Source organism: Bos indicus x Bos taurus, chromosome 11 (assembly GCF_003369695.1).
Source record: "Bos indicus x Bos taurus breed Angus x Brahman F1 hybrid chromosome 11, Bos_hybrid_MaternalHap_v2.0, whole genome shotgun sequence".
Lineage (NCBI taxonomy): Eukaryota > Metazoa > Chordata > Mammalia > Artiodactyla > Bovidae > Bos > Bos indicus x Bos taurus.
Window position 1 is genome coordinate 67,814,431 of NC_040086.1, and position 19,412 is coordinate 67,833,842.

General features: G+C 41.0%; 1 protein-coding gene across 1 annotated transcript in view; it reads left to right on the forward strand.

Annotated features, from left to right (window-relative positions):
* The window catches only part of ANXA4 (annexin A4), a 74,848-nt gene that overhangs the window by 49,948 nt on the left and 5,488 nt on the right, over nucleotides 1-19,412 (forward strand). The window contains exons 5-11 of the mRNA XM_027555705.1: nucleotides 57-170; nucleotides 1,001-1,091; nucleotides 2,420-2,499; nucleotides 4,620-4,676; nucleotides 12,588-12,681; nucleotides 18,460-18,555; nucleotides 19,144-19,202. Coding sequence (XP_027411506.1) covers nucleotides 57-170; nucleotides 1,001-1,091; nucleotides 2,420-2,499; nucleotides 4,620-4,676; nucleotides 12,588-12,681; nucleotides 18,460-18,555; nucleotides 19,144-19,202 — 591 coding nt within the window. The remainder of the gene's footprint in view (nucleotides 1-56; nucleotides 171-1,000; nucleotides 1,092-2,419; nucleotides 2,500-4,619; nucleotides 4,677-12,587; nucleotides 12,682-18,459; nucleotides 18,556-19,143; nucleotides 19,203-19,412) is intronic.

Below are 19,412 nucleotides of genomic sequence, written 5' to 3' on the forward strand. Positions count from 1 at the left end.
GGGCAGCTGGTTTCTGTTACTGGAGCAGCTAAGCGGAGCACTTCTTTGTGTCCCAGGACCTGATGGACGACTTGAAGTCAGAACTGAGTGGCAACTTCGAGCAGGTGATCCTGGGGATGATGACACCCACGGTGCTGTACGATGTGCAGGAGCTGCGAAAGGCCATGAAGGTTCGTGCTCCTCTCCTCCTGCTCTTGGGGCTGGGGGTGCAAAGGCGGACTGCCTCCGGGCTTTCTCAAAAAGCCATGATAGAGGCCTGAGAATGTGGAGGAGGAGGGTGTAGGGGAAGGATTTTCCTTCATTTAAGACAACTTGAAAACAGGACATTACAGTCTAGCAACTGTAACTTCAAAGTTGTTTCCCCAAAAGTTAAGAAATTCTTTCTTCCCTGTGGCCCTCTGGGGAGTGATTATACTTGTGGTTGTTGTGTAACTCCAGACAATTTCTTGCCATATCAGCTCCTTTTTTGAGATATGGAACTTTTGACTGACACCGTGAGCGCCTCTTGGGCTGCTGTCAGCTCAGAACCTGCCAAGAGTTCTCAGCCTCCCAAGATGCTAGAGCTACTGTGCCCTACGCCAGGCTCTGCCGATTTTTAGCAACCAAGTACAAAATTCAGTTATGACTGCCCTCCTCCCTCACATCAATGAATACTCAGGCTCATGGAAGGTTCTGGGCTAGTCACTGGGAAACAGAGATAACAGCCTTTGCCAGAAGAAGATTCTGCCCTTCAAAGGAAAAGTACAGGGGAGACCAAGGCAAGACAAAACCCCCAGAGGGGGTTCCTAACCAACACCCAAAAACAGCTCATGAAATGTTTGTTATGACTAATAAACATGTTGGAATCTGGATAGGAAAGTTAAAAATGAGCAAATCCTATTCCTGGAACTAGGTGAGTTGTCTTTATTCTCTGCAGATTTCTGGTTATATTCCTCCTGTGTCTGGGACTCAACTTGGTAACCTGATTCATAACACCCTCTCCTCTGGCTTTTACATTTAGGGAGCTGGCACAGATGAAGGCTGCTTGATTGAGATCCTGGCCTCCCGGACACCCGAGGAGATCCGGCGCATAAACCAGACCTACCAGCTGCGTATGTAGCATCTTCCGGGGCCTTGGTGGAGGCCCTGTCCTCTGAGAAGTAGACTGGAGTGGGAGTTTACCCACTGAAACACTGACCACGAGGGAGCCTCAGCTACAAGCTCCTCTGTCAGGCAGATCCCTGTTGATCCAAATGACTGTTGGCTTTTCGAGACTTCTCAGGTGTACCTGCCTCTCTTCTTAGGCTATCCAGTGAAGTGTTTACTACCCTGAAAGCTGAAAAGCTGTTCTTTAGTATCAAGCAGAAATCAAAGGTGTTTATTCAAATGTGGTGGCACCACTGAATCTTAGCTTTCCAGGGAGTGCCCTGGAGGAGCAGTCTCCTCAATTTCTTACCTTCAGACTAGGCTGTAGGTCCCACAGCCACCTCCAGTGGCAAGACTCCCCTCTTAAAAATCTCCAGAGGAGCCTTTGAAAGAGGCATGCCTTTTTGACCTAAGAATATAATAAAACATGTCCAAAGGTTCAGGTCCCACAGTGTCATCTATATTAGCTTAAAATGTCCAGCAGAGTGGCTAAACAAAATTTGGCACATCCATACAACATAATTATCAAAATGTATATCGGAGGATGTTATTAAATTACAATGAGCGGTATGGTATACGGATAAGGGAAAAAGACAAATCATAAAATGAGATGCTGTGATCCCACTTCTAAAGAAACAAAAATAATATGTGATGTGGGGAAAATGAGGAAGGATATTCACCAAAATGTTATCAGTGATTATTTCTGAGTGATTAAATGAGGTTTTGTTCACCGCCTCCCCATGCCCCCCCCCGCCCCTGCCACTTCATTTAACTCATTCAGTTTTTCCTAAGTTTTCCGTAATAAACGTACAGTTCAGTAGAAAGAAAACAAAACAATAAGAGTTTTTTGGTAGGTGTTCAGAGTGGGAGATTCGAAACCTGGGAGTCTGGTTCTAGCGCTGACTGCCTGTGGTCTTCTCCCTGTGGACAGCCCGCTGCTTGTCCCCAGACACAGGTTCAGAAGTTCTGCTCTGTGATCCCTCTGTCCTAGGGATCAGGACAGATCCCTAGACAGTAGGAACCACGAGAGGGGATTGCAGCCCCGCCTTTTCAACCCCCAATGTAAGCAACAAGGGCATGTTGTTTCTGCTCTAATCATTTATCTTCTGCTCTAATCATCCACTTCTCTTGACCATTTTACCAAGACCTTAGTTTTTCATCAGCTCTGTATGGGCTGAAGATGAGCTGCTTCAGTAATCAGGCTGGTCCAGGAGAGGACAGAAGACTCTGGGGTGTGACCTGGTGTTGGGCAGAGATCTTCACTCTGATGTCACTAATTTGACTCTCTTGCTAGAATATGGGCGGAGCCTTGAAGATGATATTCGCTCTGACACGTCATTCATGTTCCAGCGCGTGCTGGTGTCTCTGTCTGCTGTGAGTCGCTCCCACCTTTGATGGGGGTGGGGGGGGTGGTTTATTGAGACGTTCACTCTCTACCCGCTCTTCCAGCCTTTCTCAACCTTTCAACCTCCCAAATGGGAATTTTTCCCTGTGTTTTTCTGAAGCCTTTCTGTTGTTTTATATTCTCTCCTTTAAAGACTCTAGCTAGTCATGCATCCCCATTTTTTCTCATTTATACATACAAGCACTTAATATATGCCATACAATCATTACTCAGCGCATTGAAAGTTAGGAATGTGGTTAAAAGGCAGTCTTGGGCTTTAAGAATTTATATTGTCAGAAGGGGATCTAGCAGGCCCATGTCTTGCTAAAATAAAAGCATGAAAGTATGTGCCAAAAAAGAGGCACAGAGTAGAAGAAAGGTTCAAGGAGAGATTTTGGTTGCCAAAGTAAAGAAAAGGCTTCATGGCCGAGGTGCTGGTTGAGAGAGGACTAGGAGGGTTGCTGGAATTTCAAGAGGCACAGATGTGTGGGGGTACGTTCCAGGCAGAAAGAACAGTGAGGACAAGACAAGGCATCAGGAAACACGGAGCGGGTTCAGGGAACAGTTGGCTGAGCCACTGGACTAGTAATTCTAGGAGCCAGGTGAGAAAATGAACCAGGGTCCCATGTTGGGGAGAGTTTGTGCTTTTTTCTGGAGAGCTGTGGGGAGCCTCTGAAGGTTTTGGAGCAGTCGAGTGATGTGATTGGAACTTCTTAGAAGAGTAATGTTATAGCAGTGTGTCCGATGAATTGAACCAGAGGATGGGAGCCCAGGCAGGAGGTTACCTTGGTATTCAAGATATTGTGAAGAAAGCAGGTTTGGGCCAGTGTGGGGGCAGGGATGCCAGAAAAGAGAGATGGATTTACAAGCATTTCACACAACTTCACAATTTTATCTTTAGGCCTGCCCTCCTTCCAGAGTGTGAGACTCATTTCTCACTGCCTTTTCCCTGTTTCCTTGTGGATATTCTGCCATCACCTCTGTCCACTGAGCCCTCCTAAACTATGCTTGAACTCATTTTGCCTCCAAACCAGCTCTTCTTCCTCCCTCATCTTTTTCTATTACTGTTGTTTCTGTTTTTCCAACAACCAAGGCAGAAGCCTGGAAAGCATCTCCAACTCCCACCTTGCTATGTCTCTGATGTTTACTTAATAATGCCAGCCTGCTTTTCTCTTCCTTTTATTTTATTTTTTTATTTTGGCTGTGCTGGGTCTTCTTTGTGGTGTGGAGCTCTTTGTTGTGGCATGCTGTCTTTCTCTGGTTGCAGTGTGCGGGCTTCCCTAGGTGTGGCACGGGGCCTAGAGCACACAAGCTCAGTAGTTGTGGCACTTGGGCTTAGTTGCTTCGCAGCATGTGGGATGTTAGTTCCCCAACCAGGGATTGAACCTGAGTCCCCTGCTTTGGAATGCAGATTCTTAACCAGTGGACCACCAGGGAAGTCCCAACCAGCCTGCTTTTCTTCCTTCCTACCCATTTTTTCTTTTCCTCCCAGATTTATCACTGCAGAGCCATGCCTAGATTGTAGCATATTGGAATAGCCTAGTGATGAAATAGTGTTACAAACCAGATAAAAGTAGCCCATTTTGCCACACTTTGGCATTCCTCTATCCTTCAGTCCTGCCCTCCTGGTGTTGGTGAGGGACAAGGCACTTTCGGGTGCTCCTCAGGCCCCTACTGTTGGCCCCAGAGTCTCTTGATTCTCCTCTTTTCCCAGCCTATGTGGCATAGTTGATCAGCATAAAGTTGCCAGTTAGGGAAATTTAAGTCAGCTGGCTGGGAAGACATGGGAATGGAGGAAGAGGAGGAAAAAGAGGGGTATGGTCCTGGAAGGAGCTCTCACCAGGCCATATTTGTCCTCCTGCTCCTTCAGCTGTCAGAGACACCCACACAGCATCAGGGAGCCATACCAGGCTTGCCCTCTGATCAGATCAGAGCCATGGGAGTAACGCAAACACATTTGAAGACATCTGCCCTTTCTCCCTAAGCTACACTCATGGCCCTTCTGTCTAATTACCCTGTCCTTGGGTTCCCAGACATTCTATCTTACCAGAGCACCCAAATCTTCTTGGATCCTCTCTCAATCTCTGTGGTTTGTTTTTCTCATCCTCAGGGAGGCAGGGATGAAAGCAATTATCTGGATGATGCTCTCATGAGACAGGATGCCCAGGTTAGTAGAACTGCAGCTTCTTTCTTCTCTTTTGACAATAAGACAGGCCAAGTTGGTGGACATCTTCTTATATTTCAATGAATATTGGCCAGGCTGGAATTTGTTATGAAAAAAGATTCCCACAGGTGCCTTTAATAGCAGAAGTTTCTTGCAGAGATACCTGGGGCTTGGGGCTGGCTTGGGACATCAGTATATAAGCATCCCTGGGTTCCAGATTTTCTAACATTGGGACCATGGTGTGGCTGCCCCCACAGAATCACGGAGTGTCTTCTGAATCACTAGGAGATAAAGGGACCTGCCTATGCTTTGTTGACCTCACCTTTTTACTTCCCCAAAGAGAACATTTAATACAACCTATGTAAAATGGGTAAAACTAATAACCAAACTCTAAGAGGCAGTTGCTTCCCTGGTATCCAGCCCGCTGATGCCTGCCCTGAAACCAACTAATGGTATTTTTACTGTGACCAGATAACACTAAAAATAATAACTAATAAAACCTAGTAAGGACCTGGTTTTGTCCTTACCAGGGGCTGAACACTGTTCAAAACTATATGAAGTATGTCATTGAATCCTTACAATAACCCTATGAACTAAGTATTGCTATTCCCATGTTATGGACAAGGAAACTGAGGCTCAGAGAAGTCAATATCTTGCTCAAGTTCCCATACATAATAAATGACAGAACCGGGATTTGAACCTAGGCAATCTGGATCTAGACTTTGTTAATCAGTGTATGACCTCTGAGAGAGATTTGTCCCATTCAGGATGAGGGGCAGAGGATGAGATGGTTAGATCACATCACTGACTCAATGGACCTCAAGTTGAGCAAACTCCAGGAGATAGTAGAGAAGAGATGAGCCTGACATGCTACACTTCATGGGGTCGCAAAGAGTCAGACACAATTTAATGACTGAACGACAGTGAATCACTCAGGATTATATGGGAAAGAACCTTTTGCTTTCACTAGAAGTGAAAGGAATATATGAGTCCTAAGAGTTCTGATGACTCAGGGAGGCCCATCCCATAAGGAGATATAGGAAATTGACTTCAATCCAGAAGCTTTGAGGAAGGAGAAGGTATTGAAACTCTCAGATGCTTATGTGAATTTCAGCTACCTCTAGGAGAACATTTGGGGGCATGCTGGAAGGAACCTCCATAGCCCAGGTGAATCCTGAATTTAGTTTTTTAAGTTAATTTATTTATTTTAATTGGTGGCTAATTACTTTACAATATTGTACATTGACATGAATCAGCCATGGGTGTACATGTGTTCCCCATCCTGAATCCCTCTCCCACCTCCCTCCCCATCCCATCCCTCAGGGTCATCCCAGTGCACCAGCCCTGAGCACCCTGTCTCATGCATCGAACCTGGATTGGCGATCTGTTTCACATATGATAATATACATGTTTCAATGCTATTCTCTCAAATCATCCCACCCTCGCCTTCTCTCACAGAGTCCAAAAGACTGTTCTTTACATCTGTGTCTCTTTTGCTGTCTTGCATATAGGGGCATCATTACCATCTTTCTAAATTCCACATATATGCGTTTGTTTATATATATTGGTGTTTTTCTTTCTGACTTCATTCTGTATAATAGGCTCCAGTTTCATCCACCTCATTAGAACTGATTCAAATGAATTCTTTTTAATGGCTAAGTAATATTCCATTGTCTATATGTACCACAGCTTTCTTATCCTGAATCCTGAATTTAAATGAAGAGTTAGTGAGCAATTTATTCCTGAAACATTATATCCATTGTCACTTTTTTAGTGGGCTTGCCAGGTGCTAGGCATTGTGCTAACTACTTTACATTTTTTTCCTTATAATAAATCTATGAAGTAGGTGGAGAAGGCAATGGCACCCCACTCCAGTACTCTTGCCTGGAAAATTCCATGGACGGAGGAGCCTGGTAGGCTACAGTCCATGGGGCCACTAAGTTGGACACGACTGAGCGGCTTCACTTTCGCTTTTCACTTTCATGCATTGGAGAAGGAAGTGGCAACCCACTCCAGTGGTCTTGCCTGGAGAATCCCAGGGATGGGGCAGCCTGGTGGGCTGCCGTCTATGGGGTCACACAGAGTCGGACACGACTGAGGTGACTTAGCAGCAGCAGCAACAGCATAAAGTAGATATTACTTCTGTTTTATAGACTAGGAGACTGATTCTCAGATTTAAATAACTTGTATAAGATTACATAACTGATGGAATTGGGCTCTTTGACTCTAGATCTGTATGATTTTTTAAAACCATGCAATTCATATTACAAAGCTACAGTAATCAAAAGAGTATGGTATTGGCATTAAAACAGACATACAGATCAATGGAATAGAAAAGAAATCTGAGAAATAAACCTACACATGTATGGTCAATTAACTTATGAAAAAGGAGCCAAGAATATACAACAGGCAAAGGTAGTCTCTTCAATAAATTTTGTTGGGAAAACTGAATAGCCCTAAGCGAAAGAATGAACCAGAACTGACTACCTTACTCCGTACACAGCAATTCACTCAAAATGAATTAATGACTTCGAAGTAAAACCTGAAACCGTAAAGTTCCTAGAAGAAAACATAGGTGATAAGCTGCCTTACATGGGTCTCAGCAATGATTTTTTTAATCTGACGCTGAAAGCTAAAGCAACAAAAGTAAAAATAAACAAGTAGGACTGTATCAAACTAAAAAGCTTCTGCACAGCAAAAGAAACCGTCAACAAAATGAAAAGGCTACCTATTCAATGAGAGAAAATATTTGCAAATCATATATCTGATAAAAAGTTAGTATCTAAAACATAAAAAGAACCTGTACAACTTAATAGAAGTAACCAAACAATGCAGTTTTAAAATGGGCAGAAGATCTGAATAGACATTTTTCCAAAGACATCCAGATGTCCAACAGACACATGAAATGATGCTCAACATCACTAGTCATCAGGGAAATGCAAGTCAAAACCACAATGAGATATCACCTCACTCCTGTCAGAATGGCTGTCATCAAAAAGACAACAAACAGCAAGTGTTGGCAAGGATGTGAAGAAAAGGCAACCTTTGTTCACTGTTGGTGGGACTGTAAATTGGTGCAGCCACTATGGAAAACAGTATGGAGTTTCCTCAAACAAAATAAAAATAGAACTACTTCATGATCCAGCAATTTCACTTCTTCTATCTGCCCCTCAAAAATGAAAACACTGACTCAAAAAGACATATGTACCACCTTATTCATAGGAGTATTATTTACAATAGCCAAGAAATAGAAACAATCTAAGAACCCCTCAGTAGATGAATGAAATAAATGATTGTGTATATGTACAGTAGGAGAATGCTCTCTACTCATAAAAAGAATGAAATCTTACCATGTGCAAAAATGTGGATGGATCTAGAGAGCTATATGCTACCTGAAATAAGCCAGAAAGAAAAAGACAAATACTATATAATCTCACTTGTATGTGAAGTTAAGCAACAACCAAGGAAAAATCAAGCTTATAGATACAGAGAACAGACTGGTGGTTGCCAGAGGCAGGGGTGGAGGTGGGCAAAATGGGTGAAGGAGGCCAAAAAGTACAGGCTCTGTTATGAAATAAAGAAGTTATGAGGGTGTAATGTACAGCACGGCAACTACAGGTAATAATACTGGGGGCTTCCCTGGCGGTCCAGTGGTTAAGACTCTGCTTTCACTGCAGCAGGCACAAGTTTGATCCCTGGTCGGGGAGCCAAGATCCTGCATGCTGCACGGTGCTGCCAAAAGTAAATAAATAAAATTGTGTTAAAAAAACAATAATGCTATATTGCATACTTGAAAGTTCCAAAGAGAATAGATCTTAAGAGTCCTTATCATAAGAAAAAATACTTTGTAATTATATATGGTACTAGATGGTAACTAGACTCATTGTGGGGGTCATTTTACAATGTATACAAATATAAAATTATTATGTTCTACACCTGAAACTAACATAATGTTATATGTCAATTATACGTAATTTTTAAAAAACACAACAAACCATGCAGTTCAACAAATACTTGGGAGTTCTTCAAGGAGCATAGTTCTCCTTGGAAGTGACCAGGTGAAAAGGTGCTTAACAACAAATATGGGCTGGGGGAAGTTGGAAGGACCAGAACTCATTTTTCTGTGTCCTCCAAGTCTTACAATGAAACAAGGAATTTAAGAACCACTCTCCAAGGTTTCCACTCTTCTTCCAAAATAAAACAGGAGGAAAATCTGGTCAGCCTTTGTTCTTTAAGGTACATCAGCAAAGGGACATTTGGGTATTACAGAACTGGATTTTGGGGCAAGTAAATGAGTTTGTGATGAAAAGACTTACCAGGACAGGTGAAATTAGGTAGTAATTTATTATCAAAGGTAGAAAATTTTAAATATAGAGAAGCTAAACGTCCAATTTTATCAGTTCTTGAGATGAAAACTGCACTCAAGGAAATAACAGGTAGTGTTCAGAATTCCTACTTGAAAAAGAAATGCATAATGTACTAAAAGCACATTGAAAATGCCCTTCAGAGCTTTTGTTAGAATATGGCACATATTTGATTCCCTTTGAAAAACAAACCAGGAAATACAAAATTAGAGAGAAATCTGCATCAAAACTGGAAACCGTGCCAGATGGGCAGAAAAGCTGGGCCAAGGATGCAGGAGTTATTCCTTCCCCAGAAAAGAGGTTCACACACACACACACACTGCCCCCAATGGAAATAGACAGAGTGGCTTCCTGCAAATGGGGAGACTCCTCAGGGAAGACTTGGGCTGTGTCTCAGCCGCCTCCACTGGATTTGCAGCAAGTCCTCCTGATTGAAATTCATCCAGATGAAAAGTGAGGAGCTCAAAGAAGAATCCATTGCACCGTGTTCTGTGGAGAAAACCAGGTCTGGATAAACTGTTTATCATTTCAAGATCAAAGATCATGAATATCCACTAATCTCAACTCAAATACTATATGGCCCGTGAAGAAACTGGGGCCCAAAGGGAGGCAAACAGGGGCTCACTTTAAGGAAGAGACAGATTTCAGATCGCTCTGGATCCTGACATATGTAAGAGAATGACAGATTTTAATTAACTAAACAAGAGCTTAAAAAAAAAAAAAAAAAAAGATGCAATGAGAAAATAAAAGAGCTGAAAATGGAGCCGCATGAAAACAAGAAGGGATAAAGAGAAGGCTAGATGAGTGGAGGGGAAGTGTTCTTAGAAACAAGGAAAGGAGACTTGCCTGGTGGTCCAGTGGTTAAGAATCTGCCTTCCAATGCAGGGGACTCGGGTTCAGTCCCTGGTGGGAAACTAAAATCCCTCATGCCCAGGGGCAGCTAAGCCCGAGCACTGCGACTGTTGACCTTTGTGCTCTAGAGCCCGTGTGTCACAACTAAGACCTGATGCAGCCAAAAATAAATAAACATTCTAAAAGGAAACAAGGAAAGACAGAGTAAACGTTTACTAGAAGCGGCACCGATCAGAACTGACATTGCACAAAACAGTCATTGTTGTCGAAGGCAATGCTGAAAATACCTCCAATTTTCAGGAAAAAGAAGACAATCACATAAGATGAGGACTATAGAGGAAAGACAGTGGAGATTAGAATGTCAACAAGAAGGGTATGGACAGACTTGCCCTCATATATAGTTAAATGTATAATAAATGTACAAATGAATTAAAGTACGTGGTCCTGGTGTAAGATAGGGAGAAGTCAATGGGATAATTAGAAAGTCTAAGAGCAGAACCAAGCCTATGTGAGAATATACAGAAATACATACAGAATATATGCATTTCCAGTCAGTGAAGAAAGCACAGGTTACTCAGTGGAGTTGGAAAAATTGGGTAACCATTTGGGAAACAATAAAGTTAGATCCTGACTTTCACCTGACAGCATAATAAATTCCAAATAGATTGAAGTTTTTAGCATAAATAAAGTAAGCCATAAAAGTAGTATAAAATAGTTAAATATTATTTTTTAAATGTGGGACTGGGAAAGGATTTTGTATGCATTTTCTTTTAAGATAGAAACCATAAAGGAAAAGGATTGGTAGTTTGGCTAAATTTTAAAAAGAAAGAATTGTTTTACCAAACAATACTACAAACAAAATTAAAAATCAAATGATAGAATGGGGAGAAATTTCACCCTATGTATAGTAAGCTTAATATGAAAATATATAAGTAAACTACAGTTTCAATACTGTTATTGAAACTTACTCATATTTGTTCTGAATAAGAATGCCCCATTTCTTTTAAAAAAAAAAAGACATTGGACATTAGCAGACAACTCAAAAAAAAAAAAAAGAAAAGTAGAAATGGCAAATACACCAAAAAATGACCAACCTCACTGCTACTGCTAAGTCACTTCAGTCGTGTCCGACTCTGTGCGACCCCATAGACGGCAGCCCACCAGGCTCCCCCATCCCTGGGGTTCTCCAGGCAAGAACACTGGAGTGGGTTGCCATTTCCTTCTCCAATGCATGAAAGTGAAAAGTGAAAGTGAAGTCGCTCAGTCGTGTCCGACTCTAGCGACCCAATGGACTGCAGCCCACCAGGCTCCACCATCCATGGGATTTTCCAGGCAAGAGTACTGGAGTGGGGTGCCATTAAGATACCATTTTCTACCCATAACTAAAACTTTACCCTTTTCAAGTTAGTTTTTCTGGTATTTTACAAAAGTATCATTCTGTGACAGATGGAAAGTTCCATGTTTGCCACATGTTCCAGTTACAATTGCTGTATAATGAACCACCTCAAACTTAAAATGTCAGAGGTCTTAGCTGGGAAGACTTGAACAGCTAGAGGTGGCTCAAATGGCTGGGGGCAGGAGTCTCCATCACTTGTGTCTGGCGTCTGGGCTATGAACCGGGGCTCACTTCAGGCTTCGAAAAGGTCTCCTACCTGTGGCCTCTTCCGGTGGCGTGGGCTTCCCAGAGCATGACGGCTGCCTTTCAAGAGGGACCACATAGAAAGCCAGCATTCCGTGAGAACCAAAGCTGCCTGACTTTTATGACCTAGCCTCAGAAATCAGTGTCACTGCCACTGTATTGATTGAAGCAGTCACAAGCCTGCTGAGAACCAAATTTGAAAAACACTGAATTAGATAGACCTTTTGTGCCCTCCCAGCTTTAAAATTCCACAGTCCTCTGTATGGGAAAAAGAATCTAGAAAAGAGTGTATATATGTATAACTTATTCATTTTGCTAAACACCTGAAATTAACACAACATTGTAAATCAATTGTAAAATGATAAAATTCCATGGTTTTTTATGAGAACTGACTGAACTGAGAACTGACTCTTTAATCATGTGGCAGCAGAGAGGAAGGTGAAGAAACAGCTGAGTAGATGGAGGTAAGCCCAAGGAGCGACAAAATGTATCCGTGAAGGGTATTTTGAGAAATTTAACAAGCCAGCTGCTGGTTATAAATGAACAGTGGGGAGAGAAGCCACGTGCCACTAGAGAGAAGTAAATCACGGGTCATTCTAGAGTGGTGGTGTCCAGTAGAACTTTCTTTAATGTTGAAAATGTTCTACACTGTCTGTGTCTAGTATGGGTAGCCACTAGCCACACATGACCACTGAGCACTTGACACGTGGCTAGTATGGCCGGGGGGTTGAATTTTAAATTTTCTGTAGTTAATTAAAATTCAAATAGCCACATGTGGTTAGTGGCTACCATATGGAACAGCCTGAGTCTGAGCATTCCTTTTGGGTCTTAAACCAAAGTCTGCATGTTTGCTCTGACTCTCCGGGAGATATCGTAGAGTTCCATTAGTCTTATACCTAAGGAAAAATCCTGAGTCATTTCCACTCACTGCCAACACCACTTCTACCCCCGTCACCAGGAAAATAAGCCAACTCCCACTCTTTGAAGTTCTGGAAATATTTACAGATGTTCTGGCACCTTCTCTGTTGTGTTTTAAACTCGTGCTTTGTTTGGCTTCAGGACCTGTATGAGGCTGGAGAGAAGAAATGGGGGACAGATGAGGTGAAATTTCTAACTGTTCTCTGTTCTCGCAATCGAAATCATCTGTTGCATGGTAAGGCACTTGCTTTTTTTTTTCTAAAGAAACTATTTGAAAGATAGTGAAAATGATATTACCTGTAACTGATAAACTTTTTTCCTTCACTTGGTGCAAAGACCTAATTATACTGAACTGTCTTAAATGTCTTAGCTTGGAAATTGTTGAGTGCAATGATATGCGTTGAGAGTCAATTGCTGGAAGATTAATTATGAGTAATTAGCAGATATGTTCATAGAAGTTTGGCATTCCAGTTTGTAGGAAACTCACTTCCATAGTCAATCTTTTTTTCTAAAGTAGCTCTATTTAAATTTAATTATATAAGACAAAATCTTTAGTACATCAGCAAGTATTAAAATAGAAATACTGGTTGACATTTATTCCTATTTGACATCCAAGTTGTAAAAGCTAATAGAAGTCATTTCTTTAGGGGGTATGTTGCAAAAGATGACAAGTGGATAATTTCAAATTTTGTTTCCTGTGTGTAAAGTTTCTGTTTTGCTTCTGATAGTACTAGTCTTTGTAATGTACTTTTGAGTTCTTTGGGGAAAAGGCACTATACAGTTGTAGAATATTTGTTGTCTGGTTTATTTTCTTCCTGTAAACAGTGATAAAGGTTTAGTAAGATATTTCATCTTTTATATAAGCTCTCTAGGTCTTTATGCTATATCCTAATTTTATAAACTCATCATGCCCTTATAATCACTCACAGTTTACAAAACTGGTAAGAAATTTGAGGCGAATGAGTTTGCTAAATTGAAAGCTTTAAATAATTGAAAATTACAATATATTTGAAAGTTGCAATTATTTCAGGTATTCCACACTGACAGTAAGTGATTATTCCAGTTATTAAATGTCATGAACTATCATCAGATGCAGGGCTTCCCAGGTGGCTCAGAAAGAATCCACCCGCCAAGGTAGGACACCCAGGTTCAATTCTTGGGTCAGGAAGATGCTCTGGAAAAGGGAATGACAACCCACTCCGGTATTCTTGCCTGGTGAATCTTCACGGACAGAGGAGCCAAGCATGCCACAGTCCATGGGGTTGCAAAGAGTCAGACACGACTGAGCACGCAAGCATCATCAGATGCACCAACTTCTGATTCAGCTCCCTATTTTTTTGCCTTCCCTTGCCTGAGTATTAATAAAGCACATATCCCCCTGGTGATACTTTTCAGGAACTGCATGTCCTCAGAAGTGGATTTAATACAAATATTAATATATTTTTAACAATTTTCGCTTCTAGGCACAAGTCAGTGGTGTAACTTGTGCTTGTAAGTCACTGGAAGAAAATCTTTTAAGCATTATTTGAACAAAGAAAACATCATAGTTTTCTTACCAACCAACAATAGTGAGGATTCATAATAACTAAAATTTTGTTAATTCTCTATCTTCCAGGTGCAGTGCTTAGTATATTATGAGTATTGTTTGCTGCAACATAACAATGAAAGCAGACATTATTTTCCCCATTTTCAGTTCCATTCAGTCGCTCAGCATGTCCAACTCTTTGCAACCCCGTGGACTGCAACATGCCAGGCCTCCCTGTCCATCAGCAACTCCCAGAGTTTACTCAAACGCACATCCACTGAGTCGATGATGCCATCCTCCACTGTCCCCTTCTCCTCCCGCCTTCAGTCTTTCCCAGCATCAGGGTCTTCTCCAATGAGTCAGTTCTTCGCATCAGGTGGCCAAAGTATTGGCGTTTCAGCTTCAGCATCAGTTTTTCCAATAAATATTCAGGGCTGATTTCCCTTAGGATGGGCTGGTTGAATCTCCTTGCACTCCAAGGGACTCTCAAGAGTATTCTCCAACACCACAGTTCAAAAGCATCAATTCTTCGGCACTCAGCTTTCTTTATAGTCCAACTCTCACATCCATACATGACCACTGGAAAAACCATAGCCTAGAGAATTACATGAACTGCATAGTCCATGGGGTTTTTGTTGGCAAAGTTTTGTCTCTGATTTTTAATATGCTGTCTAGGTTGGTCATAACTTTCCTTCCAAAGAGTAAGCGTCTTTTAATTTCATGGCTGCAGTCACCATCTGCAATGATTTTGGAGCCCCCCAAAATAAAAGCTGTCACTGTTTCCACTGCTTCCCCATCTATTTCCCATGATCTTAGTTTTCTGAATGTTGAGCTTTAAGCCAACTTTTTCACTCTCCTCTTTCACTTTCATCAAGAGGCTCTTTAGTCCTTCTTCGCTTTCTGCCATAAGGGTAGTGTCATCTGCATATCTGAGGTGATTGATATTTCTCCTGGCAATCTCGATTCCAGCTTGTGCTTCCTCCAGCCCAACGTTTCTCATGATGTACTCTGCATATGAGTTAAATAAGCAGGGTGACAATATATGGCCTTGATGTATTCCTTTCCCTATTTGGAACCAGTCTGTTGTTCCATGTCCAGTTCTGTTGCTTCCTGACCTGCATACAAATTTCTCAAGAGGCAGGTCAGGTGATCTGGTATTCCCATCTCTTTCAAAATTTTCCACAGTTCATTGTGATCCACACAGTCAAAGGCTTTGGTATAGTCAATAAAGCAGAAATAGATGTTTTTCTGGAATTCTTTTGCTTTTTCGATGACCCAACAGATGTTGGCAAGTTGATCTCTGGTTTCTCTGCCTTTTCTAAATCCAGCTTGAACATCTGGAAGTTCACTGTTCACGTACTGTTGAAGCCTGGCTTGGAGAATTTTGAGCATTACTTTGCTAGCATGTGGAAGAAAAAATGAAAGTCACTCAGTCGTGTCCGACTCTTTGGGACCCCATGGACTATGCAGTTCATGTAATCCTCTAGGCCAGAATACTGGAGTGGGTAGCCTTTTCCTTCTCCAGGGGATCTTCCCAACCCAGGGATGATCGAACCCAGGTCTCCCGCATCGCAGGTAGATTCTTTACCAGCTGAGCCACAAGGGAAGCTAGCATGTGAGATGAGTGCAATCGTGTGGTAGTTTGAGCATTCTTTGGCATTGCCTTTCTTTGGGATTGGAATGAAAACTGACCTTTTCCAGTCCTGTGGCCACTACTAAGTTTTCCAAATTTGCTGGCATATTGAGTGTAACACTTTCACAGCATCATCTTTTAGGATTTGAAATAGCTCAACTGGAATTCCATCACCTCCGCTAGCTTTGTTCAGAGTGATGCTTCCTAAGGCCCACTTGATTTTGCATTCCAGGATGTTTGGCTCTAGGTGATTGATCACACCATCATGGTTATCTGGGTTGTGAAGATCTTTTTTGTATAGTTCTGTGTATTCTTTGCCACCTCCTCTTAATATCTTCTGCTTCTGTTAGGTCCATACCATTTCTGTCCTTTATTGGTGCCTATCTTTGCAAGAAATGTTCCATTGGTATCTCTAATTTTCTTGAAGAGATCTCTAGTCTTTCCCATTCTATTCTTTTCCTCTATTTCTTTGCATTGATCACTGAGGAAGGCTTTCTTATCTCTCCTTGCTGTTCTTTGGAACTCTGCATTCAGATGGATATATCTTTCCTTTTCTCCTTTGCCTTTTGCTTCTCTTCTTTTCCCCATTTTAGAGTAGAGAAAACTGAGGCTTAGAAAATGTGTCAATTGGATTTTTTAATTCCAAGTGATACACACTAAATAATTACATAGGAAAAGAGGAGACAATATAGAATGGGATAAAAAGGACATGGAAAATGCTAGCAGTTCACTGTACTGAAGAGAGCTGAACAGCTCTAGAAATCAAGGCAGTTCTGGGAAATCTCAGTAGAAGGGAGTCATGGATTCATTTCTAAGGCAGAGTTTTCGAAAATCAGGTTTTCATTAAAAATGCCGATTCTTGGATTTCTTGGTCCAAGAATCTGCCTACCAATGCAGGGGACATGGATTCCATCTCTGGTCTGGGAAGATTCCACATACCGTAGAGCAACTAAGCCCGTGTGCCACAACTACTGAGCTGGCATGCCCTAGATCCTGTGCTTCTCGCAACAAGAAAAGCCACCGCAGTGAGAAGTCTGAGCCCTGCAACTAGAGAATAACTCCCACTCACTGCAACTAGAGAAAGCCCAAGTGAAGCAATCAAAACCCAGTACAGCCAAAAAAAAAGTAAAAATAAAATTAAAATGCTGATTCTTAAACCCCTACTTCAGATAGGCTGATTTAGAATTTCTGAGAGTGACACCCAAGCAGTTTAACGGGTTTCCCAGGTGATGCTTACATTCTCCAAGGTTAAAAATTACTGTGCTTTTAGCCATCCTCATGGTCTGCTCAGTCAAAAAATTTCCAGGAGAGTAAGGCTGACTGGTCCTAGTTGAATGAACTGCTCACTCAGTTGTTAGAGCTTATGGTATATGTTAGTGAAAGGAGTGTCCCTGGTCTGACAGTCCTGTGAGAATCACTGATGGGGTTGTGGGATAACGTTCCAAAGAAAGCAGTGGTAAGAAGATAAAACAGATACACACTCTAAGTAGGCTCCAGGGGAGGCAGCAAGAGAGGAAAATATGTATATAACATTTTAAAGTGTGTGCGTGTGCTTAGTTGCTCGGTTGTGTCTGGCTCTTTGCAACCCCATGGACTGCAGTCCACCAGGCACCTCTGTCCATGGGATTTCCCTGGCAAGAATACTGGAGTGGGTTGCCATTTCCTCCTCCAAGGAATCTTCCCTACTCAGGGATCAAACCCACCTCTCATGCATTGGTAGTTGGATTCTTTACCACTAAGCCACATGGCAAGACCCTTAACATTTAAAAATATTTAAGAAAGGAGAGAATTTTTAGTTATGTTAAAGTCTATTAAAAGATGCAACCAGATATTATCAAATGTGACTAAGTTTAGAAAAGGTTGACTTGCTCTAATCTAAAAATATATAGTTGATTTACAATGTTGTGTTACTTTCCACTATGCAGCAGTGATTCAGTTATGTGTATGTGTACATGTATATATATTCTTCTTCAGATTCTTTTCCTTTATAGGTTATTACAAGATACCAAATATAGTTCCCTCTGCTCTACAGTAGAATATTGTTGTTTATCTATTTTATATATAGTAATTTTTATCTGCTAATCCAAGACTCCTAATTTTTCCCTCCCCTGCATTTTCCTTTTGGTAACCATAAGTTTGTTTTCCATATCTTTGAATCTGCATCTGTTATGTAAATAAGTTTATTTGTATCTTTTTTTTAGATTCCACTTATAAGTGATATCATATAATATTTGTTTTTCTCTGACTTCACTTAGTATGATAATCTCTATGCCATCCATATTGCTGCAGATGGCATTATTTCATTCTTTTTGATGGCTGAGTAATAGTCTATTGTGTGTATATGTGTGTGTGTGTGTGTGTGTATTTATATATATCACATCTTTATCCATTTACTTGTTGATGAACATTTAGGTGCTTCCATGTATTGATGTAAATAGGAATTACTCTAGTTTTGATGAGCTGAAAGGAAGATGAATATACAGGTGATTGCCAAGGCAAAAATTAAAGAAGAGACACATTCTGCTTATTAAAGAAACAATGAGAAAAGAGTGTCTCTCCAGATACACTCCACTCATAAATCTCCACTTTATTTGGTGAAAACAGAGTCCCACAGAAGGGAAATGACTTGGCTTATGTCTTCCAAGATTCATGACATTCCTTCCACATCTCCTCTGGCCCATTCCACTTGTTGTAGGCACCCTGGTTCTCGCCCACGTTGCTAACTAGTTTCCTCTTGAAAAATGCCAGAGAATAACCAGTAAAGTGTAGTTAAAAATGCTCTTTCTAGTAAACATTTTAGTTTCCTCTATTCTTTTTTTTAATTTTTTATAATTTCATTTTGTTATTGTTTGTAGTGTTTGATGAATACAAAAGGATAGCACAAAAGGATATTGAACAGAGTATTAAATCTGAAACATCTGGCAGCTTTGAAGATGCTCTGCTGGCCATAGGTAAGCTGGTAGGAAATGGGGAGTGGAGAAACAAATGTTTACCGACTTTCCTCCTTGTTCTCAATTTGTCATCATGGGTTGTAGACATTTTTTTTTCAGGGATAAAAATTTTTTTAAAGCACTCGTGATGTGCAAGCCAGAATTTTAAGTGAGAAATACTATATACAGCCTGATTGTTATTGTACCATGTGGCCTTATATATTTTTATATCCTTTGTGCCTTTATATCTCAATACATGGAAAGGTTAATCCTGTACTAGCTGCTTCTTGCAAGTCTGTGAATGGTTAGAACTAGTAACTTTCATATGGTACAGATAACAATAATCTGTTTGAAACTTTTTGGTGCCTTTGCTTTAATGGCCTTTATTAAGTATTTCTTCAGGAACTTGACAATAAATTGAGGGTACTTTCCACCTATGAAAATGCATTTAGCATATGCTATGCTCATAAAACATTGTTGGCTACATTTTTCCAACAAAACAATCAAGAGATACTATTTCAGACCTTGTAGAAACAATGAGAACAACTGTCACTTTTTTCTCATAGATTTTATCTGTAAATTTTTCATTTTTTTTTATTCTCTTGACAGTAAAGTGCATGAGGAACAAATCTGCATATTTTGCTGAAAGGCTTTATAAATCCATGAAGGTAAATGGCCTCATTGTTGGTGTCTGATTTTGGCTACACAAAGTAGCCAAAATCAGCTTGAGCTATTCAGTTCAATTCTTCAAATACTTCACTGAGTGCTTGCTAATAATAATGCTAGATAATATGTATTAAGTACTTACGTAATGTGTGATCACTCTTCCTAATGCTTTATATGTACAATTTTATCCCCACAACAGCTCTGTGGGGCAG